The 26,181-nt window shown below is 38.7% G+C and overlaps 1 protein-coding gene across 1 annotated transcript in view; it reads right to left on the reverse strand.

Moving 5' to 3' along the window:
* The window catches only part of GMDS (GDP-mannose 4,6-dehydratase), a 403,847-nt gene that overhangs the window by 330,842 nt on the left and 46,824 nt on the right, over nt 1-26,181 (reverse strand). Inside the window, exons 2-4 of the mRNA XM_062499387.1 lie at nt 13,532-13,576; nt 9,513-9,600; nt 5,925-6,034 (exon numbers count right to left, since the gene is read on the reverse strand). Of these exons, the coding sequence (XP_062355371.1) occupies nt 5,925-6,034; nt 9,513-9,600; nt 13,532-13,576 (243 nt within the window). The remainder of the gene's footprint in view (nt 1-5,924; nt 6,035-9,512; nt 9,601-13,531; nt 13,577-26,181) is intronic.

Raw genomic sequence — 26,181 nt, forward strand, 5'->3', positions numbered from 1 at the left:
AATGCCAGCATGAGCAGAAGCACTAAAACATTCTGCAGGATAGAAGGCAGCCCAACTAGTTTTTTATTCCTCTGTATTTACAGCAGAGAGCCCAATTGTCCTGGCTAAGGACCAAGAACCCACCATCTAAAGCCCTGTGCAAATACAGTATTTGCTGGCTAGCACAACAATTTTCCAGCGAGGTTGTGTTCCCAAGGCCGGCGTTACAGGCTGCCACCACCAGTAAAGAGATGACAGGAGACCAACAGGTACCTGAGCATGCCACAGAACCACAGCCCCACACAGGGCTCCTACACCAGTCAGAGGAACCCTAGGGCAGAAGGCTCTACATTTATAGCCTGATAGCATAAATCAGGTTTGGAAACTCAACTTTTGGTTAGCAAATTGAACAGCCACACACGCTAAATAAGAAGGAATTTGATATCATATTGAGACCATAACATATTCTATAAAGTGTAGCTATAAAATTCTCCAATGACATAAAATTAAGGTCTGTTACACATGATTTTTTTTTCCTGTAAGTTGTACTACATCTCTACAGAGTACTGCTAATATTCTTTAAAATTAACTAGACTAGATCTTGTTACACTGAACAGCCAAAACTTTTCTTCTATAAAACATACAAAAAATCCATTCATTTTCTCAGAAGCTGTGAGCTTCTGTGGCATTGATAAGAAGCTTAAAACTCATGCAACAATTAAACAGACTACTGAATGATAAGAACCACAAGGTACATAATGAATGAATTATGCAATTATAAACCATACTACCGATGGAATACTGGAAAAGCTTTACAATTAATTCTTTGAATTATTTAGCCTACAGTTTCATATAAGCAATATTGTATTAATGAAGAAAAAGTTTAAAATTCCAAGTGCCCAACAACAACAATCACCATTTTTTGACATGAGAAAGGACTGCAGGATCAGAACCAAACCATGTACGTACAGTTAGCACATAAAATCAGAAGTATCATCATTAAGATTTACTTGTTAATGACATTTATGCATGATAAAAAACCCCACCCAACAAATCAGAGAGGAGTACTCCTGTTTAATGGACCATATTACTAAAACACATCTCCAGTGCAAAAGAACTATTTTCAGAATTAATATATCAAACAGAAAATGACAGTAATCAGAAAGAGCTATTTTGCTTCAGTGTTACTGAGATATTTAGAGCTAAGGAAAACCAAACTGAAGAGTTTCCAACACAAGGGGCTTTAATAGAGAGCTTTTCTGTAAGGAGGGCACATTCCCAAACCTGGAAAATTAACAGCATGAGACTTTGAAAGGATGCCAGAGCTCTGCAATCAGGAGATTTCCATACTCAGTTCTGTGCTAAGTTATTTAGTGCCTTGACTTTCCTCATAGCGAAGCACTCAGTGTACATGTGCAGTGAAAGTGCCTTCTTCATGTGAGACTGCCTCAGAACCACATCATCCTCTCTGACACAGACTCTGACAGAGATGATTTTCAGCTATACTAACTGCGTGGATAGAAAAGTGATAGGGGAAGAGTATTGCCCCTATGACACCACGGATAAAACCTGCCGGAGAAAGTGAGCAATATACAGTTTTAATTATCAGATTCACTTGAGCTTGCCAGATTCCATGCCATGACCCAAACACTACCTTCTTCACTATAAAGTTGCACAGCACCATCTCTCCCCAGCAGCTATCACAACCACAATTATCACTGCAGGAAGAAGCATCCCATAGAAGACTGTGATAGGAAATGAAAAAGACGACCTCCTTCTCATATGGTTCATAGTCCTCAGGCTGCAAGGAGTCTGGGGATGCAAACAGGCTTTACAATGCGATGGAGTAGTAGATAATGCTTTCTTCAGGTAAGCTAATAAAGCTCATTCTCATATATCCTGCTCCTCATGGGTGAATTTTATCATCCTGACATCTGTTATGGGGACAACAGCAGGTGCAAGCCAGAAGGTTTCTGGAGGGCATTGATAACCTGATGTGGGTGACTGAACAGCTGACAAGGGGAAATGCTATGAACAGACAATTCCTGCAGTCAAGGAAGAACTAGTTAAGGTAGTCTCAGCCCACAAAAGGCTGAAGGACTGGAGCATCTGTCATATGAGGAGAAGCTGAAAGAGCTGGGGTTGTTTAGCCTGAAGAAGGCTCAGAGGGTGATCTCCCTGATATGTCACCTGATGAGTTGGATGGGAAAGGATGACTAAGACAGACTCTTCTCAGTCATATACAATGACAGGAGGTGAGGCAATGGTCAATAATTTCCAGAAATACAGAAAATGTGCCATTTAAAAATATGAAAATTTGTGATGGTGTGTGCTAGATTTTTACTGAGTGAAGGAACAGGTGAGGAAACAGGTTACTCAGGGAGGTTGTAGAGTCTCCATCCTACTTATCACTTGACTGGACAAAGTTCTTTGTAACGTGGCATAGATAACTCCGCTTTGAGTAATGGGTTGGACTACACTGTCTCCAGAGGTCCCTTCTGACCTTCAACCTTTCCTCAACTTTGTTGAAATTATCTGATGTGAACATTTGCTTGTCTACTTCAAGGTTCCTCTCTGTAGATATTCCGTTTTCCCACCAAGCAGCATGCAACTACAGATTCAGGATGCAGTAAGAGACAGGTGAGCACAGCCTTTTGCATAAATTGGGGTTTTCCTCCCTGGGCTCTGAAGACATACGCACTACAGCTAAATTGGGCCAGGCTATTTAATACCACTAGGACAGCAAGCCATGAATCCAGCCCACATTTAACTGCACAGATACAATGAAAAAGTTTCAAGTGCTAAAAGCAAGATATCTCTTACTGAGGTTACACTGCCTTTTGGGTTCTGAAATTTGTCAAAAAATACTTGCCAGCTTCACTAGTTCAGTACAACTCAAAGCAAGCAAACAAAGTTTTACCATGCAGTCAAATACTAATGTGACCATATGTCCTTCAAGAAAAAAAAGTTACACTTTTATATCTACGTGTGTGCCTCCTCTGAAAGACTGTGCAAAAGGAGACATTTACATAATTTTAGGCATCCTACATTTGGATAATTGATTTTGAATATGAATACAGATATGAATATACAGTTACAGATAACATAATTTGGATTAAGCCATCTGCATGCTAGTATGCATAATAATAGATAATTATTTAGAATCAATATACTGTATATTCCCATAAAACCAAATGAAATTAAAAACAAAACATGGTCAGTTCACCAGATTCCCAAAGAACTACAGTTCAAAGGAGGAGGACATATAAAGAATGGATAGAGAAAATGAGGCCAAAGTGTTTTAGTAGCCATGAAGTGAATGTGCTACTGTTTTCTGAACATCCCATGGTAAAGCCACAGCGCAGAGAGCTAATCCCTGTTTCTCACCAAAACAGACAGGAATGCACACTGGATAATTTGTTCCTACTGATGATATCATTCTGTTAAGTTCACTGTTTTTAATAAGGAACAAGTTTCAGTCTTCTCTCACTTTCTCCCATATACAAGATCAGATCAGCCTCCCAGTGACCTACTTTATGAGTCACAGTCCTCACTATTTATGAGTCAGAAAAACATCTTCTCTGACAGTATTTCCCAGACTACTGTGGGTTCATTCCAAGAACCAATTTCATCTTCATTGGTTTCCTACAGGAAACCAGACCAACTTCCTATGATTTTATTTTCCCTCATTTCAGCATGGCTCACATAAACTAACTGGAAGTGAGAGTGATAGAAAACTTTATTCTGCATAAACACAAGCCAATACAAACACCACCAAAAAAAATCCTGAAGACGTCACCGGTTCAAAGTGACCAGAATGTGAAGCAGGCTAAGATTAGAAGTTCTTTTCCCTCCTTCCCCAAACATGATGCACACAAGGAAACCCAGTAAGTTTATATAACCACAGTCTAATGCTAACAGCTGTTTAGGTCTCTGGTGAAGACATTCACTGAACAGATGGCCAGGTTCTACTCCCTCTTTCAACACTGGGAATTGTTTTAAAATGCTACACACTGTTGGAGCGTTTTTAAGTCCTACCAATAACATAGTCAAGTTCCCTGACCACCTCAGTCAACAGACACAGGGTGCTTACCTTCTCAATTGCAACAACAGAAGTACTACTGGAGATGATAGGAAGCAAGCACACCTTGAAGAAGTTCATCTAGACTTCCCACAGGACTGCTAACATTGCCTAAGTATCAGCCTGCTGCATCCAGGCCAGCTTCTAATAGGGCCATTTTCATTGTCCTCCAGGACATTAGGACATTAGATTTCCAAAAGCCAAGTCAGTGCCAGATTTGCACTGGCTCAGAATCACAGAGTGGTCTGAGCTGGAAGGGACCTAGAAGGATCATCAAGTCCAGTTCTTAAGTGAATGGCCCATATGGGAATCAAACCCACAACCTTGGCATAATTAGCCCCATGCTCTAACCAACTGAGCTAATCATGCAGTGAGACATTTGAGGAATGATCCTTCCCATAACCCATGGCAGAATCATCTGAGAATCTACAGCAGCAGCACAAGCACCACTATTACCCCCTCATGCCCACCCAGTGCTGTGACCAAGGTGTTGCAGCTGCAGGAGGCATGTGGAGATAGATGATGTTAGCATGGTGCTAACATTCTAGTCCCAAATTAAGTGGGACAGGTAATTCCCACAGAGATTGCTACACAGTGAGCCAGTTCACGAAAAGGGATGCTGAGACACCTAGCTGTGGACTACAAATATCCAGCACAGTTTGCTGGCTCAGATTTCACTCTGAAAATCAGTAGTTCAGTTATCTTTTGCATCATCTTCTGTCTTTGGACTCATACAGCCCTGTTGTTATTCTGCTGTATGTGAGCTAATAAACCAGACCCATGTTAACACAGTTAATTCAATCATGCAAGTAAATTAAAAGCAGAATTATTCTCATTTCATGTCTGTATTCTGCTCTGTGCGTTGTCAATAACTGCAGTCTTTCAATGTGATTTCCTCTTGCTGCATTTCAAGGCTTACAATGTTAGGAACAACACACCACTTTCTGTGGGAAGGCTTACTTAGAAAACTGAAGCCAAACTGAATTTCAGGAGGCTTCAATACTCATTCACTTCTCACCTCAAGAGAAGCCAAGGAATATTATTACTTTAGAATGCTTACACATTGCCCTCAATAAGGACAGGACATATGACTGATGCACAATTTATTTTAATGACAACTTGCTACCTGGACATCAGCTTCAGTTTGTAATCATGAAGTATGAATGAGGATTTTGCAAGTAAATAGTGGCCACTTGTTAGTAAACTGAGCTTTTACAGAAGTGTAGGCTAATAAAAACAAACCACAAAGTTATTGCCTCTGCTATTCATTTTCCATCCTTTTGATGCAGCAGTACTTGCCAGGGTCAAATTACTAGTTTTTAATGACCCCTTTTTATTCCAGTTTCTCTAACTTGATTTTTTGTAACCAAAACCCCAAAAGTGTTGTAATACCGCAGGTCAGTAACAGAGCTGTTTTCTCTATTTGTAGATCAATATTTCAAAGAGTATCACCTGCATGAAAACTGCTATAGAGAAGCCTTTACAGAAGTGATGCATTCTGATGTATGTAATGATTTTAAACCAAATAATGTCGTTTTAAGTACTGCTTGGCCTAAGAACACTGCATAATTTCTCAGCTAGGACTGATCAGCAGCAAAGTCTACAGCAAAAGTGGTTTCATGTGGCAGAAAAAACAGATTTTTAAACATGCAGATTTTGTTGACAATGACGATTTAAGCTATTCCGACATCTTAATATATATTGAGTAGCAAACTCATGCAGTAATTTAGCACCACAGCAAACATTACTATCTTGACTGAAATTAACAGTTGTTAAAATGGTTATAAATGCTGCAGTCTAAAATAATCAAGGTAATCTACCACCACCATATTCACAATTCTTAGTGCTAGAGAAGGTTACTCACTTTGACATGGCTCTGAGCTCCCAGGTTGTAAATCTCAGAGGGTTTGACTTCATTAATGATCTTCACCAGGCAGGTGCTGTCTGTGAGATCCCCATAGTGCAGCTTCATGTCTTCAGGGTTTAAGAACACAGAGTTAATACACTTTAATCTTGGAACAAGATTGCATTCTCGGTCCATATCCTATTTCAGGTCAAGACCTGAGTAAGCATTTATTGGAAAAAGTCGAGAGATCACCAGCTAAACTTGGTTTTGCTTGGGTTTTTTCTCCCCTGCTTTAACTACAAAATGCATTTCCCCAATGGAGTAATGATTAGCATTTCAGATTCTATTTTTCAATAATCTTATTTACCTCTCAACATTTATATGATTTGTTTAATAGCTTACACTTCATTTTCCCAGGTGGTATAAATAAGTTCAATGTCAGATACAGAATGCCAGTCACAAAAATAGGGCATTTTTTTGGTCTGGGCTTCCAATCTTTCATTCAAAAATGTTTTAATAACTTCTTAAGTATACAACAATGGCTTTCTCCTCCTTCCCAAAATGTTGCCCGTTTCAGTTTCTCACTGTGAGCAATTTCACAACACAACAAAAATGTCTAAGATTCCACTGGATGAACATTTAGATAACATTACAGTACAACCTGCTGCATTTGTTACTATTGTTTTTCCATATTAAAAAATACAGATGCACACTGAAAGGGAATTTAAGAGAACAATTTAACTGTCAATGAAACACGGTTTTTGATACTATACATCAAAATCTCAAAATTTATTAGATTCACACGTTATTTATTGTTTCCAGACTTCAGTTTCTTTCTAATTTTTGAGTTAAAATGTTGGCAAGAGCATGAAACCAGCTCCTGTAAAATTTTAAAGAGGAAGTTGCAATGTTTTATCAAGTTGTCCTTGTTTTCAGACCCAAGAAGACATTTTAAAAGTGAAATTCACAAAACAGATCTCCTTTTTGGTCTTATTTAAAGTAAAATTGAACAATCAAACAACCACACTGCTATTCACAGATCTTTGATGAATTAGCTGCTTATGTTTACTTGCCATATTTTATATAGATTTTCATTTGATGCTTATGACCAAATTTCTTTTTTTTAGTCCTGAAATACCAGGCTTATTACAAGAGATATGAATCCACAATACATTTTTAACTGCTGTTAAGTAAGATACGTGAACTTTGTTATTATTTACACTGGCTTTTTTTCTTTTTTTTTTAACAGTATAAAACAGCAAGGAAGTTAACAGATCACACAGTTCTCAGATGTTCAGCCCCGTACATTCCCATAAAACATGTGCATGAGGTTCTTCAGGTTGGTAAAGTAATACAGCCATGGTATATTCTTGAAATTTGTTTTCACATCCACACAAGTTGAAAAGGACATCCTGAAGAGACTTCAGACCCAGCTGAAGCTGTGGCTAACAGGTAATGCTAGGCAGGAACGAGGTGCCAGAGCCTGTGTTCCTCTTCCTACACCAAAGACATGCAGTCCTGCCACAACCCCCAGGCCAGAGAGCAGTTTCAGAGCTTCCCAGGGGAAGATGGGCTGCCAGCTGGGCTGACCCAGGAAACAGGGACACCAGCCCACCATTACCATAAATGTGATGCTCTCAAGAAGAGTGCTTATTTTGGTCCACCAACAGGTCGTCAAAGCTTGTGGTCCAAGTGGCCTTTCTGAAGGAGAGCAGGGAATGAACCTATGCTCCCTCCTGACCCATGAAAAAGAGGGTGTTTCAAGAGCAAAAGGCTAAGGGGAAAAACTTAGAAATAGGGTTTATTGGGTGCACAGATTCACAAACACAGATCAAATGTCAGAACCTTTGGGCTTTAGTGATATTATCCAACCTAAGAACCTCCTTAGCAAGCAACAGCTGGAGGGCTTGCTCTAAGATGCACCTGTCTTCCTTCCTGTTCTCCCTACTTTTTCATACAAAGAGGTTCACTGTCAATGAAAAGCACCATCTTGCAACATGCAATCGATTCCTCATGGGAAAAACACACATGGCAAAGATAAAATTAGGGTTTGCTCACATCAACCACTATTTCTTCTTTGCTTCCTCCAGTACTGCCTGGAAACCCATTGTTTTCAACAGTTTCCATGGAGCAGCCTTTCCTGAGATTCCAAGTCCAATTCCTTCTCCTCCCATTCATATGGCTACATTCTTCAGTTAAAGGAAAATGAGATAAGAAGTGGGGGAAAAAAATTAACGTCTACTTTCTCTTTTCTTCCTTCCATCCCTTTCCTTGAATGTTTGTATGTACATTTGTTGTGATCTACATTGTCTTCTCAAATCACTTTTCATAACCACAAGATGGTCCTCACAATGCACAGGTTCCTGTTTGATTTGATTTTCTTCATTCTACTTTGTGAGCCAAGATTGCAAGTCATGGGAAACAGTTCTTACATTGTTCTTGACAGAAAAACAGGTTTGAGTACTCTTCATGAAGATATTTTGTCCAATTCTACCCCTCTCTTAATCAGATACTTTAATGAGGAGTAAGTACTGTAAGTAGAATCTAATCAGAGCAATACAATGTCAGAAAATAAGCATTTTTAAAATAAAAATTACAAGCAAAGACCAAAGGAAATCTGTAAGTTGTATTATATATTAAATTTGATAAAATTAGGCTCAGTTTAACCATGGTGTGAAGCAAACTTCAAAGACTTGATCTTTTACACCATAGAGATACTTGTTGCTAACAATACCTTACACTGGACTATCTAGGACAGCTTGCACAACTCCACAAAATAGTCATAGCTGGAGGACTGTATGCTCATTAAAGTGCTCAATCCTACTGCTGAACTGGAGCCATGCAACATTTGAACTGTTTTTCATTAAGAGATCAGTTAACTTCCTTTAAGATAAAATAAACATTTTTTTTGCCATTACTAAAAGTAATAATTTCAACTTCCCAGATTATCACTGGTAACAGAGAATACAGGAAATTGTCAGCAAATTTCCAAGAGCAATGCCTTTCCTTCAGGTAAAGCAGGTATTCCCTTCCTAGGGTGCAGGAATTCAGAGGGCCCAAAGACTCATTCTTCTTGTCATCGAGTAAGAACTGATCATGTCTTACTCGTGCTCTCATACAGGCTGTTTCCAAACCTTCACCTCCAGCAGACACCATGGAGCTCATGAGGAAACACAAGTGGAGTACTTAAGATAACTACCACAAAAAAAAAACCATGTTGAACTATTCTGAAATCTCAGTATTTTTAACCTCACATAGCATTTTCAAGGCCCAGCCATTTTCTAACTGATACTGCCCAGCTACTTCTGAACCATGGCAGCATTTCTACACGGCATAAAGTGCTTAGCTGAGTCCTTCTCATATTTTCCACTTTTAAAAACTCAAGAGCTTTTAAACACCAGAGTACACACACAAGAGTATCCATATTTCATGCCATATCTTCTTCAGAGAAAAATGGTCATTATTCTTTCTGAGATAGAGCAGCTAACTAACACTAGCAGAAGAAAGCTCAATTCCCTTTGTGTTCCCAGGGATCTTTCTCCACCAAACACACAGCCCAGACTAAATATAACATATACCACCTTAAATACAAAAGCAAAGTCTTACTTCCTTCAGTGTGAGCCTGTGGGTTCTTATAGAGATGTTCAATCCGGCCTGTATTAAAAGAACTGGACCGACGAACGATGCCATGCACCTGGGGATTGAACAAGGAAAAATAGAAAAAGGGTAAATTTTAAGCGGAAAGTGTTCGTTACCACCACTCAAAACTCTGGTGTACATGGACCTAACCCTTTTTTACAGGTAATCAGGTCTCATCTCTACTCCTAAAGATAGACAGTTATCCAATTCACAAACATGACACTGGGAGATGAGGTCAGGTGCTGTCATATTTACTTTCACACCATTGAGTGGTTTCCCCTTCTCCCTTGCTGACATTACTAGCAGTCCAAACATCACACACAGTACAAACACCACATTGAATTGTCCCAGAGCACCATCTCCTAAGTAAGTGAGGCTTGACAACATTACTGGAGTTGGAGAAGCAATATGTGAATGCCAAGAAAACCACTGTTCCTTGGTTGTAGAGAAGTCTTTCTGGAGGCAGAGATGGGCATAGAAAAAGCAGCAGCAGGAGATGGGGCTATGGAATGGACCGAGTGGGCAGAGAGGAGAGAAGGGGAGGAAGAAGGGAGACAAGAGGAAAGAAAGAACAGCAGCTGCAAGGCCCAAATATATTTTTTTAAATGAGCTGTCATTCACTTGCTGGGGTGCTGGAAGAACAACCAGAACAGTCAGTGCTGTTTTGTAGACCTCATGAGTCACTGTTCTCCAGTGGGTTACAAGAGACACAGACAAGCCTAAGGCTGAAACCCAGGCTGGGAATTTCCTTTAACCTGCTGCGATAAATAATCTGGTGAAAAAAAGCTACACTGATTCTGAGTAACATTAAAAAAAAGACTGTGCGCCTAATACATTAGAGAAATTTTTCCAACATTGACCCTGTTTCCTCCTGTCCTGTAAGACAGCCCCATGATGCCTGCTGCCAAAATTCATGTTCGCTTTGGTTACCAGCTACAGAAGTTGTGCTTGCACAAATGAAATCAAGCTTAAGCCTCTGACTGTCCTCCAACTCTCCCAGGCTTTATTTCTGAAAGTGAGCAATTGTACTTTGACACATCTTAGACTGGGCTTGTTGTGGCCATCCCTTTATTCTCTCACTTAATTTTAACTTGTGAGAATACAGAAGCAGGAACAGGCAGTGTTAAGAGTTTTGGTTTTGTTTGGGGATTTTTGTTTTATGTATAACACAAGCTGTGCTTATTGACAAAGAAAATGTTTTTCATTTCATCTTAAGTCTAAAATTTAACCAAGTAAAAAAGTGAACACAACCACAGGTTGAGACCAGTTTGCTGATTTAAGAATGAAATTTTGGTGGCAAGATTTAGAAGAGCCTCATAACTTCATTTTTACAGCTTACAGGTCCAAATTTATGATGCCAATTTCCTTGCAGAAAACATCTTGTGTGCCCTGTCACATTGCTTACAACATACCATGTTCTACAATTCAAACTAAACTTTTCACAACTGAATAAAACATTAACACTTTCAGGATCAATGAGGCACTGAGAAACGTGCCCCCCAAAAGAAATTTCTGTAAAATAATGGATTTATGAAGATACATATAAAAAACATGTAATTAAAAGCCTTACCAAAATAATTACAGATTGTGTCAACAATTTATAGGGACATCAAGTTTACAGAGGAACACTTTCAAAAAAAAAGACACTTTCATAATAACTTCACTTTCACAATTAACCTCACTTTCACAAATGATGCTGAAAATACTTTGAGTACTCAAACTTACTACTGTGCTGAGTAAAATATCAGATTTTGCATGTTTTTGCAGTTTTAATGTAACTAATTATTCTGAAGGAAGCAAATTGAGGTGTTCAACAACAGAGGAGGTTTAGTTAAATATTAAAGAAAAATTTACTCATGGATAGGGCTGTCAAGAACTGGAACAGGCTGCCCAGAGAAGTAATTGAATCACCAACCCTGTAAGTATTTAAGAGACAAGTAGAACTGGCATTTAGGGAGATAGTTTAGTGGTGCACTTGGCAATGTTGGGTTAACAATAGGACTGGATCCTGGAGGTAATTTCCTACCTAAATTATTCTGCGATTTTTCTAGCAAAATTAAATACTTTGAGCCAAACTTCTGATGAGAGACTTCTTGAGCACTCAGTTATCTATCTCTGAATTAAGTCATGCTGAAACTCATGTTCATCTGAATGGTTGACCAATAAGTCATATCTTGCCAGCTCAAAAGCTTGATGAAAGATTGGGCTTTCAAGAGCTTTGTGTCTGCTCATAACTGTGATAAAAACTTTCGACCAATGAAATGCGCTAAATGCAACCATTCCAGGACTTGACAAGATTCAGTAAACAGACAAATCCAGAGAGCCTGTTGCATCCAGCAATAACAAGAAAAGGTGAACCCTGTTTCTTTTTTTCTTTTCTTTTTTTTTCTCTTTTTCTCCCACTCCTTATTCTGGTATGTACATACAAGAGCAAGAAAACCAATCAAATGCTTAATCTGTGACAGCAATATTAAGAAAACTGATGAAAGGTACCATTGTCTGCACAGGACAAGTGAAATACAAACCCTCTGACAGCCCAAAATGCGTGCAAACTGGCTAATCTAGTTAAGAATGTATCAATGGATTTTTCTCAACAGAGCCAGATGTCCAAAAAACATTGAAATTAAAAAAAAAAAGGTCAAATGAAGCATCTCAATTAGGGAGGTAATGAGTAATCATATGCCTGCTTGTGTTCAGTTATTTCAGAACAAAGGTTTCTGAATGTGAACACAGGAAAGAATTCCAGTTAGAGTGATGCAGAGCAGAAGAACAGAAAGAAAAAACTCTACCCAATTATAGCAACCTTTGTATTGTTGAATGGGTTATATTGCATTTTGCTGTTGTCTTCATTGTGTACTATGGGAGAATATGTGCATTTGCCTTCAAAGTAGCAAAAGCAACCACAATGATATCTCTTGTCCCCAAACAGAATGGAGAAATAGCAAAAATAATCAATTTACAACACTGAAAAACCAACTTCAACAAGCAAATTAATCAATAAAGCAAAAGAAAGGATGGAATAAGCAAGGCAGGATTAACCTGGTACAGAAGTATGGGAAGCACAGACTGGCTGAGAAGAGACTTTTCACTAAGCTATGAAGCAGTATTAAAACAGAAGTAATAAAATTCAATATTAAAACAATACTAACTTTTACTAAACCCCCCCAAAAATATTACATTTTGGGGAGATTAATTTCACCACATTTCCTTCCATCACCATACATCTTAGAAGCATCTTGTAAGACCAAGAAGGCAAATATTCTTACATTTATGCCCATATCAGTTCAAACCCATCAAATCATACCATACCAATAGCAACAATGTGGTTGTTGCTTTGCTGCACCACAAGAAATGTGATTTTTGCCAGGAAAAATTATGCAGCAAGAAGGAATCAGACTCTTTAGTTCAAGGAAAAAGTAAGCAAAAATCATGAGCTAAGCAATAATCCAAGAGAAAAGGTACAAAGCAACTATATCAAAGTACGACTTGTTTGGGGTTTGTTGTTTGGGTTTTGTTTTAGGGTTTGTTTTTTTCTTTTTGAACAGAGAAAGCAAAATGCAAGGTTTTCAGTGCTGAAATATAACTGCCAAAATAAAAGGGCCTTTACTGTGGAGAGAGAGGTGGGGAATGAGAGCAAACAAGAGATACTTATTCCTTTATGTGGTACATTGCATCATAAATTATTCCCTAATTCCTTGCAGTTTTGGCTCACACAGGTCAGTGCTTATCTGAGCTGGCGGGAAACATGCAAAGCAGCTATACCCCAAGGAGAAGAGGGAATCCACCAGTGGACATTCGATGATAAATAGTACAATAACCTGGCATGATTACAGGCCATGTTGCACATTCCTCTCTGGAGTTTTGATTTGTTATCTAGGACCGGAGTGGAAAACATACACAGAGGAGGACAGAAGCAGAGGAAGCGGGCTGGAGCTGCAGCATCCAAACGACTCCATCAGCCCGCAGCCAGTCACTGAGTCACTCACCTCATAGCCTTTTTCCAACAGGAACTCAGCCAAGTACGATCCATCCTGGGAAGAGCAAGACAGAGGAAAATGTTAGAAACACACTGAATAGGCCTGGGAGATTTGGACTGCTTAGGATCTCTAAAGAGGGAAGAAAAAAACCTTACAGTGAGTAGACTGGGTAACAAGCCTATACTTTGATTTCTCCAGATTCATACACCAACCTAAAAATACTAAAGACTCTCTTTAGTTAATTTTAGACTGTGAAGCAGTATATTTTAAGATAACTTGCTTACAAATGCTGGTTGAGAACTCCCATCTCTTGAATCTCTTCCCAAGTTCCATTATAAAGTGCCTGGGGACTATCTTTCCAAAATATCCTAACCACGGTCACTGAATTTGAACTATTTTGGAGATAGGGAAGGGAAAACACGTAAATAAAATAGTACAAGCTTGGCATTCTCTGCAAAGCAATGTGGCTCTGTAGCACCTTGTCACTCTGGCATCACCCTTGCCCAGGCACACCTCCGACAAGGCTTCTGAAGGCAGCAATAATTCTGCCATGCTTGACCTACTGAGGTTTCAAAAATATCCCTAGCACACCTTATATTTTAACTACACAATAAAAGCCATTTTCAAATGTTAAATATATATCATTGAAAGTTGAGAATTTGGGTCATTAGATTTCAGGGATTTTTCTTTTTATTTTCTCCTTTTGAAATCCTTGTCAAACTTAAATTATTAACCTCCTCAAAAGCAAATACTTCAAAACATGTGCTAGCACGTGTTTTCCTGAAATAAGAGGATTCTCCTGGCCTGATTATTGCCAGGATTACCAAAACCAGCAAGTCATATCACCTCTATAAATGTGTACGCACCATCACAAACCTAGCAATGTTTACGCCTCCCAAAGAGTTCTCACTAACTGATTGAATTATTACCCACACCCAAAGTCTGCAGCTTTCACTGGCTTCTTGAATTGCTTGCTTCTTTAACACGTGAATGTATTTTGCTACAAAAACATCATAAAAACAATGAGATGCCACCTATGCTTCCAGGCTTAAACTCTGTTATGTGGATCTGCTCTGTCATAATCACGGACAGAGAAATTTAAGGGCAAAGCTAAACAGACATCTCTCTCTGATCATCCCTTAAAAGCATGTTGCTCCAGAGAAAACCCTTCTTTATACCTCATAATAAATGAATTGGCTTTGCCTCATAGAGAGCCTAAGAACAACACACCAAAGTAAGATATTTTAGATGCACAGGGGCAGGACTGCCAAGGGAAATGGCTTATAGTATGGATGGCAAAATCCTGGATATGTGTATGCAAAATGGCACAGTACAGTGCACAAGGGGCACATTGCTCTATGTTTCAAAGCACAGCATTAGAAAAGGAATTACTTCATGGTATAAATGCTTCATAAAGTCTCCCACAATCTAGAAGGGCTTGAAACCAAGACAGTTTCAGCTTCCATCTTTCTCCCACTACATGTACAGGCGTGTGCCCAGATCTTCACAGAGCTATAGCCCTGTAATTGCAGTCTATGACACCGGTTAATTGGGAAGATAACAACCCTCATGTGCCATGGCTTCACTGGAAGAATATGCACATCAAATGATAAGAACAAGGCCCTAATGAAAGGATCAATTCAAAGAATATTTGACGGAAAAATCTAGAGAAATGTGGCTGCAAAGGAGATGATATCTACCTTTAATGATTTTGTCATCTTTTTCATTAGCAATTCCTCCAGGATTTAGCAGAGAGGGGAAAACTTCCTAGCTCTCCTTGGTTGCTCAGTCCACTACAACATAAAATTATAAATAAAATTTAAAAAGGAGGTGAAAGTGGAAGACCCAGAGAGTGCAAAGGAGATGAAAAAAGAAAGGCTGTGATTACTTAGGAAGTTGATGGGAAACAGACTTAACTAGGATTGAACCCTGTCAATAAGGTCTTGTTCTTCTCACCCAGGCCATTGCTCAAAGTTTCCAGTCACCCTGGAACATTTTGAACCAGCAGTGGCACTTGCTTCCTTTGTGCTTCCTTTCCAGGTCTATCAAGCGATAGGGCAGGGCTTTACAATGAGTGGGAAACAGGCAGCAAGTGTGAAAGCTCCTGCTTTCTGGCTCTGGCACAGCACAGCTGATTTAGTGTCGGGTAATCGCACACAGTGCAGATCCGCGCTGTCCTGCGCTCCGATACCGTATCGCACGCGGCCCCAGGGTTCACTTTTCCCTTCCTTTCCTTTCACTACTGCAGCCTGTCAGTGGGAATGGCAAACACAACAGCCATCAAAGCCTCAAAGAGTTTGCAGCTGGTAAGGACAGGACAGATTCCATCTTCTCCTAAAAAAGTCAGGGAGTACATAATAAGAAGTAAGCTTTGTAAAGTGATTTACACCTTTGGCCATAGGAGACTGTATTACACATACAAATTCCATTATCAAAGCTACTGATTTGCACTTATACTACAAAGTCTTCAAGATACAGGAATCCCTGAACCAGAAAAGGGATATTAAAGGAACTAGATGACAAATTATTACGTAGGTGTTATATTATACTTCATTGGAGAGCTTAGTTTTGCCACTGTAAAGTACCCAGGTAATGCTATTCAGTTTATAACATATCAACAGAATATCAGAAGACAGAAGCAGGTCCCTGTCTGTGGACAAAGCAGTCCTGAAAGAAAATTGCCTACAAGCTGCCTTTAAGTAGGATTACAACAAGGCCTGGCTCCATACAGATACGTCAAACCAGCTCGAATGATCAAAATACTTTAACAGGACTGACTAAATAAACAACCTCAGTTAAAACAGCTCCTCATCAGCACACTCTGGCACCTCAGATTTGAATCTCTGTGGTGTCTTCAGCCAAATACTAGTTTGAAAGCTCATAGAAAGAATGATACTTCAGCTCGCTTCCAAGACACAGCAGCAGGTTTCCAACTGCAGCTGCCTTACAACATGTCTGTAAAATTCCCAGACAAAAGAAAACAGACACATAAACTAGCATGAGACAACTTTAGGATGCAATATTTTATATTTAATACAGTAGTTAATGTCAAGAACTTCAATAAGTTTTGACACACTATCAAAGGAAAACACTTCCAATGTGGTGAAGAAATTGAGACAAACGAGTTAGTGCTTTGCCAAAATCATCTAGAATAAAAACAGTATCAAGTTTGACTTGATCCATGAACAGGATAATTTATACAAAAAACTGAAAACAAGTGTAACTCAATAGCCTGTTTAGCAATCCAGCCTCCTTTATTTTGCACTGTTTTACACAGGCAAGATCCATTTACAATAAACTCATTTGGGATTTATATTGACATACCCAGGGAAGGCTGTAAAAGCATCCTGACATGCAAGCCACCTTCATCCTCTTTCTTTGATTTGGCCAGTTCCAATACCCTTCCATGGAACTCTTGGATTCAAGAATTAGATAATGACCTACCTGAACATTCTTAATCCAGAGAAGCCCCTCTTCCCCATAGGTACTCTTTGTTAGCAAAGAGTGGAAGTACTAGATGGATGAAGAAACAAGGGGAAAGAGATCAAGGGGAAAAGATCAACAGGAGGAGGAGGTGGTGGTGGTACACGCTCCTTTTATTGCTACTCCTAGAGTTCCAGGAGAAGTATAAGGAGAGTTTTTCAGAAGGAGGGAGAAAGAATTAAAGACTTAACATAAATGATGCAAGTGTATTATGACCATACCACTGAGGAAAAAAGGCTCTCAGATGCTGGGGAGTAATATAAACATCTGAAAAGAAACACCCCACAATGTATCAAGTATTCATAATTCATCACACCATTGAAAAAAAAAAAACGTGTAATGGTTTTCCACATACCACAGAAGAGATCAAAGATGCTTATACTTATAAAATTCAAAACTGATTGAGGCTAGTGCCATGCCCTTAGGGATAACTACAAAGGTCAGTTCGTGGAAGTTCAAACTGAAGGGGGTATGTCAATTATCAAGACCATTCTTAGCAGTTCTAAATTCCTTTGGAGCTACAATCTATGGTTGTGCTCTGCTGAAGTTAAATTTTGTTAGGTTCAATTAATCTGTTTGAGGGAAAGTGCATGAAAAAAAAAAAGAGGCATACTTTCATCCATAGGACATGGGTTTTATTTCCTAAAAGCATCTTTCTGCAACAGCATCAGAAACAGTGCACAGTCACCATTTTCATTTAGCCTTGTTAGAATGAATAAACCATCTCCCCATTAAAATCTACAGAACCATTGCCACTGGTGGCCTTGCACAATAAATTGTTGGTTCATCAACTTTTAAATTTTTGCACAGCTAGAAGCTAATGCTGTTTCAGAGACTTGTTGAACTGGAGTGTGATGACAGATCCTTTGGGGCAGGAGATACAGACCACTCTAAAGCAACATCCAAAGGATTTTAATAGCAGTCTGTAACAACTATTCCTTTGTTCATAGCACCCCAGAGCAGATATCCTTAAAAATGAAAAATCCATGAGAGTAAAACAGTGAAAATTTATTTTTGTTGAAAAATGCACACTTCTAATAATTTCCAGTGATTTACAGAGGAAATCAGTAATTTTCTGCAGATACTATAAAAAGAACAGTGCCACACTTTGTCTCAAGTCTTCAAGGTGATAATAGAGGTAAAGCATTAAAGCATTCATAAAAAATTCCCCATACTGAAAACAGCAAGAACTATGAACTCTGAAGTATTTAACTGATTTATTAAAGCTGCCACCCTCCAAATGCAGCAGTTATTTTGCTATTTTGATTTGTATTCTGGCCAAGTAAGAATATAAATACAAGTGTCCTTTTGTTCTTGCTGTCAAAAGAAAAAGTGAAAAGGCAGCAAATGTAAAAAAAAATTAAAATCTTTGTTTTAAAAGATCATCCACTTAATCAAAGGTTCTTGTAATTCATTAACTGCACTGCAACAAAATAAAACTAAGCAGGAGGAAAAGTTAGTAACAAGGAAAGCATTCTACTTATATTACTCTGTTCTTTTTCAATTAAGATTTGTTTAAAGGCAAAAGAAAAGCAAAGTTGCTTTGGAAAAATGAATCACTGTTATTTCCTAGTCAGAGCTCCATCTGACCTCACATACTATTCCACTGGTAAACTGTTAAGTTATATTAAGAGCTGTAACTGCAGTTACAGAAGAGCAACACATTCTTCCTCTCTCTCTCCCTCCAGTTGTCTTTATCTAAAACAACATTATTCACATCATCAATATTTATAGCTATTCTACTGTGAACCTCAACGCAGACCCCTCATTTAAAGACCAAACCTTGCACCACTCTAAGGTGGACATGTACAGAATAAATCTCTAATTCAAATTTGCTCCTTACCAACCAGTTTGGCTTAACTTAAGCCAACAGTAAGGTATGCCAGCTAAATGGTGCTGATTTTTTTTAAGTGTTGACATTTGTTGACACATAAGTACATAAAACCTTCAGTCTAAAACCATATGATATTCTATAATAATCACACAGCTTGCATCTATCACACAAATTTGTCCCCAACATCTCAGCTTGGGAAAAACAAATTACACCAACAAACTGAGTATATAAGTTTTTTCCTGACTGCAGGAAACTGTGGCACATAGTGCGCTATGTCCAAGCACACCACAAATTTCCCAATGATGACAGTCAGGTGCTTGAGAGGTTTTAAGAAAAAAAACCTAAAAATCATGCCCCTAAGTATTCAGGCATCAAGATGCTCAAAACAATTGCTTGCTTTCAGACATATCCAAAGAACTACTATTAAAAAAAATAGTCTCAGTAGAGAGTCTTCTAAAGCTTATAAAAGTTATGAGGCACAAAACCTTAGTTCTTTCTTCAAATATGAATGTCTAGGATCATGCACTAAAATATTAGCACACTGATATAAACCAAACCAATTAGGAACTCTGAATTTGAGAGAAACCTAGCTATGCTTTTCTGTCTCACTAGTGAAAACATGGGTATCAGCGGAATGTATCTATAAACCTGGGAATGCAAGTCATATGGGCAGCACTCCAGATGAAAATTAAAACTTTTAGTGTAATGGGAAACCCATAGAAGTTATAAAAGCCACGAGATTATTGTTTTGCCCATCCCCATTTCCTCCTGCTTTCAGAAAGGTATCAGACAGTCTTTCACCTTTCCAAAACAGCAAGAGCAATGAGCTTTTTAGACCTTCCTTATCCTCAAGTAACCAGACTAAGCCAAAAGCCCCATTAAGTGACTCACACTGATTCAGGGGGAAACCCCTCAGTATGCAACAAATGCAAACTAACCCCAAACACTACCCAGTGGAAGCCCAAATATACAAAACCTAGTGCAGAGGGTGAAGAAACCAGAAAACCCAGGACTAAGCTGCAGGCTATGCCCCCAAAAGAGTAACTTTGACATCAAAATTTAAAAATTCTGCATTGTCACAGTAAAAATCCATAAAGTCCTGAAATTTTGGGTTCAGAAGGAATTCTGTGACTTTTATGTTTAAAGGAAATGAGTAATTCTGTGAAGTGACACCAGTCGAAAAAATATGGAATCTTGGCCTTGCCTCTTTAACATCCTATACTCGAAAACCAGTAACAGCAGCAGTAACATGGCTATCACTGTAATTTGGGGAGGACACCTGAACTGATCATCATAACACACATTCTACCAGAAATAAAGGACTCATCTCACTCCTAGACAGAGCCACATATTTTTATTTTTTTCTTTCTTTTAATCCTTTCTGCAGCAGCCTAATGTAGCTGCTGAGGTTAAAGCTGTTTTCACCATTTTAGCACCAGGCTCTCAGACTTTTGGCTCAAGCAGACTTTCTTGCACTCCTGCTCACCTCCTGAGTTTGTTACTTTGAGTTTAGCCCAAGAGGCTTCCTAAGAGAGTGCAAGGTCAGTTATTTGAGACAAAAAAAAATAAACACCTCACTTGCTATCTTGTTTGCATGAGATCAAAGCCTAATAAATGAGAGGTAAATGAGCATAGACCAGGGAAAGGCTTTCTAATTCATTCTTCTATACTCAGCTTTACAGATGGATATGGCAGTTTTGTCTGAAATGTGGTTTATTTACAGATAAAGACAAAACCAGAAATCATGTTCCAGTTGGAGGAGAGTAGCAGAGCACAGTAACCCAACTCTTACTTTCTTAAAAGTTTGCATAGAGAGAAATTTGAAAATCCAGTCAGGAAGGCTTGTTTGTTACAACTTCAGCAGCTCTCAGTATTGCACTATTTGCTTGGGTGGCAGAAAAGTGCTGACCCTGCAGCCACACAATCTGCAAATCATGGGAGGAGATACTCTGAACCTGGACATTTCAAGTTCTAGGAGCCAACAGCTTGCCTTACAACTGGTCATAACCCTCTTTGGTACTGCCTCACCCAGTCTGCACGATCTGAACCCAGTTTTTACTGTCCTGGCATCTTCTGAACCGTAAATAATTTTTTTTTTTTTCAGGAACTCTGCTTATTTATGCAATTTCCACCTTTTTACTTCAGGATTCTCAAACTTCCCAATTTTCAGCAGAGGTCTTTAAAAGATGGATTCTAATACTTTTCAGGGTTGTGGATTCAGAGTGGCCAAGAGACCAGACAGCCTAACTGTGGTTATCAACACCCTGAGCTCCGGGAAGCTCAGATTTCTCTTTACACCAATAAGGGATAAAATAAGAACCAAAAAAACCCAAAGAGTTATCACAGCAATAAACTTCCTAATAGCTCTGCAGTGGAATAGAAAGGGAGAAATGTGATTGAAATTTCAAAACAAACAAGAAAAACCCTACAGAAACGTCAAAGCTAGATTCTTGTGAAAAGTATAAATATTCGGGCCTAAATGCTAAAATATTCATTTACTGTCTTTACTTAACTATTTGTAACACATTTTGTCCAGGAGAAGTGGAAAAACAGTAACAAGGGAGAAAATTTGCAGGAGAGCTCTTAGGAGTTGTTCCCCAGAGTTTACTGTACATACATCCACTTTTTCCTCACAAAAGGGGTATGTAACAAATTTTGAGTCCTCCCTATATAAATCCACACTTTAGTTCCTTGGGGAACAACAAAAAAAAAGCCACACCAAAAAACCCTTCCAAAATTATAACAATCTTAAGACAGCAAATTTTTCTTTAGCCCTCCAAAACATTGTCCTACCAAAAAAATAAATGTAGAAAAACAATTAGGGAAGGCAAAGACTTTGTTTACAATGATTTGAATACAATTTTTTTCCAAAGCTAACGCTTGCCAGAATTCCATGTTTTGCAAAAATCTTTTATTATGCCAAGGAGACGTTTCACATTTGTTGGATATTTTTGAGCAAGAGTAAATATGCTTCTAAGGTTTTGTTGAGTTTTGGACTTTTTACCAGTTTAGGATTTACTTGGTTTTGGGGGTTTTGTTTAATACACAATATATGTTCTATACTATAACTGTAAATAAACATCAACTCTGTAGTAAAACATTATTGAATGAACAGAAGTATTCAGACAATGCCTACTTTCTAAGCAAAGACAACTGTTAGTGAAGATGCTTAACTATGTAATACCTGCCTTCACGTTCAAAACACTGAAATATAAATTGACTGAAATTAGACATTAGACCCAATACCTCTGTTCCATGTGACTGTTCTTGCTAATCAAGGGCTCTGATGCCACATGGACTGAGCTTCCTGGTGGCAAGAAGCCAAGCAGGATAAGGATTATCTGGGCGATAGCAAAAGGATGCAGTGTTTTTTCAGAGAAGGTTGTAGAAGGTCATCCTTATATTTACAGATACCATACAATGCCTTGTGTACCCAACTTCACAGCTTTCCCTTGTCAGCTTCAAAGGGGGAAAAAAACCCACCCAGTTGCATTAATTGCCAAGGTTCTTGTCTAAGGGAACTAGAAAAGGGAAAGTAAGCAATCACATTTGCTTATCCTATCTGTCAGGAGCAGGATTTGGAATAGACAACTATCACAAAACCACCAACAAAATACCAATTCCTTCAATTCATACAGTATTAAAAATCACCTGCAGATTGAATTAGAAAGACATTTGTATCATATTCAAGTGCAGTAATCAAAAGAATTCTTTCAGCAAGGTAGTTTCCATGAACAGCTTCCTAATTAAGGTAAGGATGGAGCAAGATCAAGGTAAAGTAACTTTTTTTTTAAACATTGCCTCATTTTAAACAATAGTTTAAACAGTTCCACATCAGTCTTGTTCCAATGAATTATGCAGTTTAGCACAGATCTCTAAAAAAAGAAAAACTATTTAAAACTTTCATGAAGCAGCTTTTAAGAAGCATCAAAACAGATTATTTTAAAGACCTTGACACAAACAAACTTCTTTCATTTACTATTGCACAAAACCTGAACCCAGTTAAATGTAACTGTCTTTGCGGGCTGCGGTGAGATGGAGTACATGGGACATATTTTATTAAGTTTTGTCTGTATTCATAGTGATTTCCTCTAATCTCAAGGTTTCTTTGCAGTTCATTTGAATAGCTTTGCACCCTAGGAACTACAGGAAATTCTACGGAAACCTCCCTGTCTCACTAACTTTGTAAACTGCTCTGTTACATTTACTCCTACCAAAAGCCAAACACCACAGGATCACAGTGTTACTTCTTTTAAATTCATAAATTCTTCAATTGCCAAGGGACATAAGGGTATGCTTTAACTGGATAAACACAGCAGGTTTTGCAAAAAGGCCAACATGAAGAAAATAGTATTTACTTTATTTAAAAGTCACTACCGCTTAAAATGCCAACATCCTATCTTTCTTTAAGAAACACTTAAAATTTCCATAGCAGGCACAGTAAGAGAACTCTTGGTTTTGCTAAAAATGGAATGTAAACATGACATCAAAGTGTAAGGGGGCCTCATTTTCAGAAACACAAGGACCCAAAACAGCCCATTTCTTTGAACAATATACTAGGAGATGATCAGATGTATACATATAATAAATTTCCCTACAATTAAGTACACAGGTCCTCCCTTCACTACTGTTCAGAATTGCAGATTACCACCACCATACAGCTATTTGGAATAGTCTTCAGGTCTCATATTTGCACCTACCATCTGGCTTTTGCCTGACCTGAGGCAACACCTCCATCAAATAAGGACAACAAATAGCACCTGATACCATTTGAATCTTCTTATCACTGAATCACCACAATATGCTCCAAGTCAACAGAAAAAGAAGCTTCCATGTTGGACTACATCATACATAATTTGAGCAGCACTTAGAGTTCTTTATCACCACATCAAGTAAGATACTCTGCCTCAAACCATCTGTATTGTCCCTCTGCCTCACTCCAAGAGAAGCGGCATAATCTCTTTCCCTCATGTCCTTCCCCTTAAGGTTATCTGTTAATTAGAAAGCTTGAAGAAGCATCATAACAGGACTTTCATTATCTGATTTTATGACCTGTGCCCTGATCAAATTACACAGTACAAGGTACCCTTTAGATGAGCATCCTTACTCTTCAGCAGCTGAATGCATTTATTTGGGGCACCAGAAAATACACTGAACAAGGCCTCAAAAGTATGACTGAATGCTTTTGTACTAGTGAACGTGTTGGCAAGCAGTAGATGCATACAACCAAACAGCTCAACTACTCTATCCTCACAGAAAACTGCTCAGACAACATCACAGCAGGAGGCGTCTTGGAGGAAGCTGTGACTTATCGCTGCCCACAAAGAAGACTACAACAAACTGCTTTGAGATAATGGCAAAAGTCCCCCAGCACGATCTAAGGCATCACAGAGGTCAGTCATGCTGTCTGACACACAGCACTACATCCCATTCATTCAGAGCTGGGATTAATGCAGTAGTAATCTGTGCCATCTGCTGTGCACAGACCATCCGTAGGCACAGGCAGTCTTCCAGCCTCACACACACTGCTCTCATGGCAGACTTACAAAGAAAAACGTAGCTTCGTGTTTACACCAATATTGTTTGTCAATATTGCTCTGTTTCTCCAAGAACCTGGCAAACCAACGGGACCAGAGGATGCTTGCCAGTGCAAAGCTGCTGCTTTCAGCGGGATACCCACACATTGCAATTCAAGCACTCCATGTGTATCTGGGTGATCTGTGAGATACTCTACAAAGTTTGTTTCTAAACCGTCTATACAGCAGTTCTAGATACCTGTGGAGAAGATTCCACTCCCCCCCCCCCCCCCCCGCCCCCCGATATTTGTTTTACTCAAGATAAATGTTTACATGAAGGAATGTTCAACTTCAAAGAAAACCCTTCTGAGTTTTGTCATGTGCTTGTGTAGAACAACCTCAACCTGGCATTCAGCCATCAAGTGACTAAAGTTTGCATCAGAAGGTGAACAGCAGGGGTCTCAGGGAGGGAGTGAATAGAGAGGTGCTCATCCTGCTGAAGTGTAGCAAAAATTTCTCAGAAATTACTAGGATGGGACCAGCAAAGATCGAGCTTGCTACTCTCCAGCTGGCATGCAGGAAAGGCAAAATTGTCACTTGTAGTGAAAGTTGCGGTGCTGATCTATTCAGATAATAAATGCTATGTCTTCCCATTACTCTTGTTAAAACTATATCCCCAGAGATGTAGGTGCCAGATAGCTATTTACATATTCTCAATGAATTTCATACTACAAGGATGCCAAACTTTTCTTTTCCTCTCCATGCACCCATGCTAACATATGTATGGTACATTAAAGATCACCATTTCTCATCAAGTAAAGAGCATTTTATCTTGCAAAAAACAGTCTTCTTAGGTGGTTTTCTTTTTGTTTTTTTGGGTTTTACTTGGGTTTTTTTTGTTTGTTTGTTTTTGTAAAAGCAGTAGCTAGGTTCACCACTAGCTCTTGAAGTGTCAGGAATCATTTGAGTGCAAACACCTCATATGTGAATTCAACTGCCTTTCAGACCTATAACAACTCCGTTTTCCTTCAAGTACACGGAGAAATCAGTGTGTGATCCTGCTGGATCACCCCATGCCCTCCATGTCTTAATTGCTCTATGATTCACTGGTACAAAATCACAATGATTGCACGGTATCATGCTACTTCCTTCTCCCTTTCAGGGAAGAAAGTGATTGGTCAACACTCACTTCAGTTATATTTAACTGTTCACATCACAGTGGGAAAAATTCACCAGGTTGAAGCTCCATGATCCTAATGACATTCTGTAGAAGGTGGCCAGAAATACAGGGACTAGCTGTCCCAGATATCTACAGGAAAATCAAACAGAACATCTATATTTCATTCACTCTATTTTACAATCATCTCCATGCATCTGTGCTCTCCTAAAGTCATAAAAGTTAATAACAAGGTTAAGAGCATCTCTATAAGGCCATTCTTTACTTTGCCCATGTTTATTCACAGCTTGAGGAAAATCCAAATAAAAATGCATCCTACAATACAACTGGCTAGACTAGTACTGCAAGACACTAAAAAAAAATTGTCTTTCTTCCCCTATAATACATAGCAAGGCTGAATAAAACAAATTGTTCTTGTTGATGCCATGCAGTTAAAGGGCAAATTGCAAAGTAGTTTCCACAATTATTGTGTCATTCTCCTGTAAAGGACTAAAATTCCAAAAATATAACAATAGGTAGAGATTTAGTTGCACTGTCCCTCCTAGTTGAAAGCATGCAAAGAACAGTCTTTTGAGGCTTTGGCTTTTGCCTCTGGCATAATTTTCATTTGATCTCACCCAATCAACTTGAACTTGGTTTGAAGCCTTTT

Source organism: Cinclus cinclus, chromosome 1, assembly GCF_963662255.1.
Source record: "Cinclus cinclus chromosome 1, bCinCin1.1, whole genome shotgun sequence".
NCBI lineage: Eukaryota > Metazoa > Chordata > Aves > Passeriformes > Cinclidae > Cinclus > Cinclus cinclus.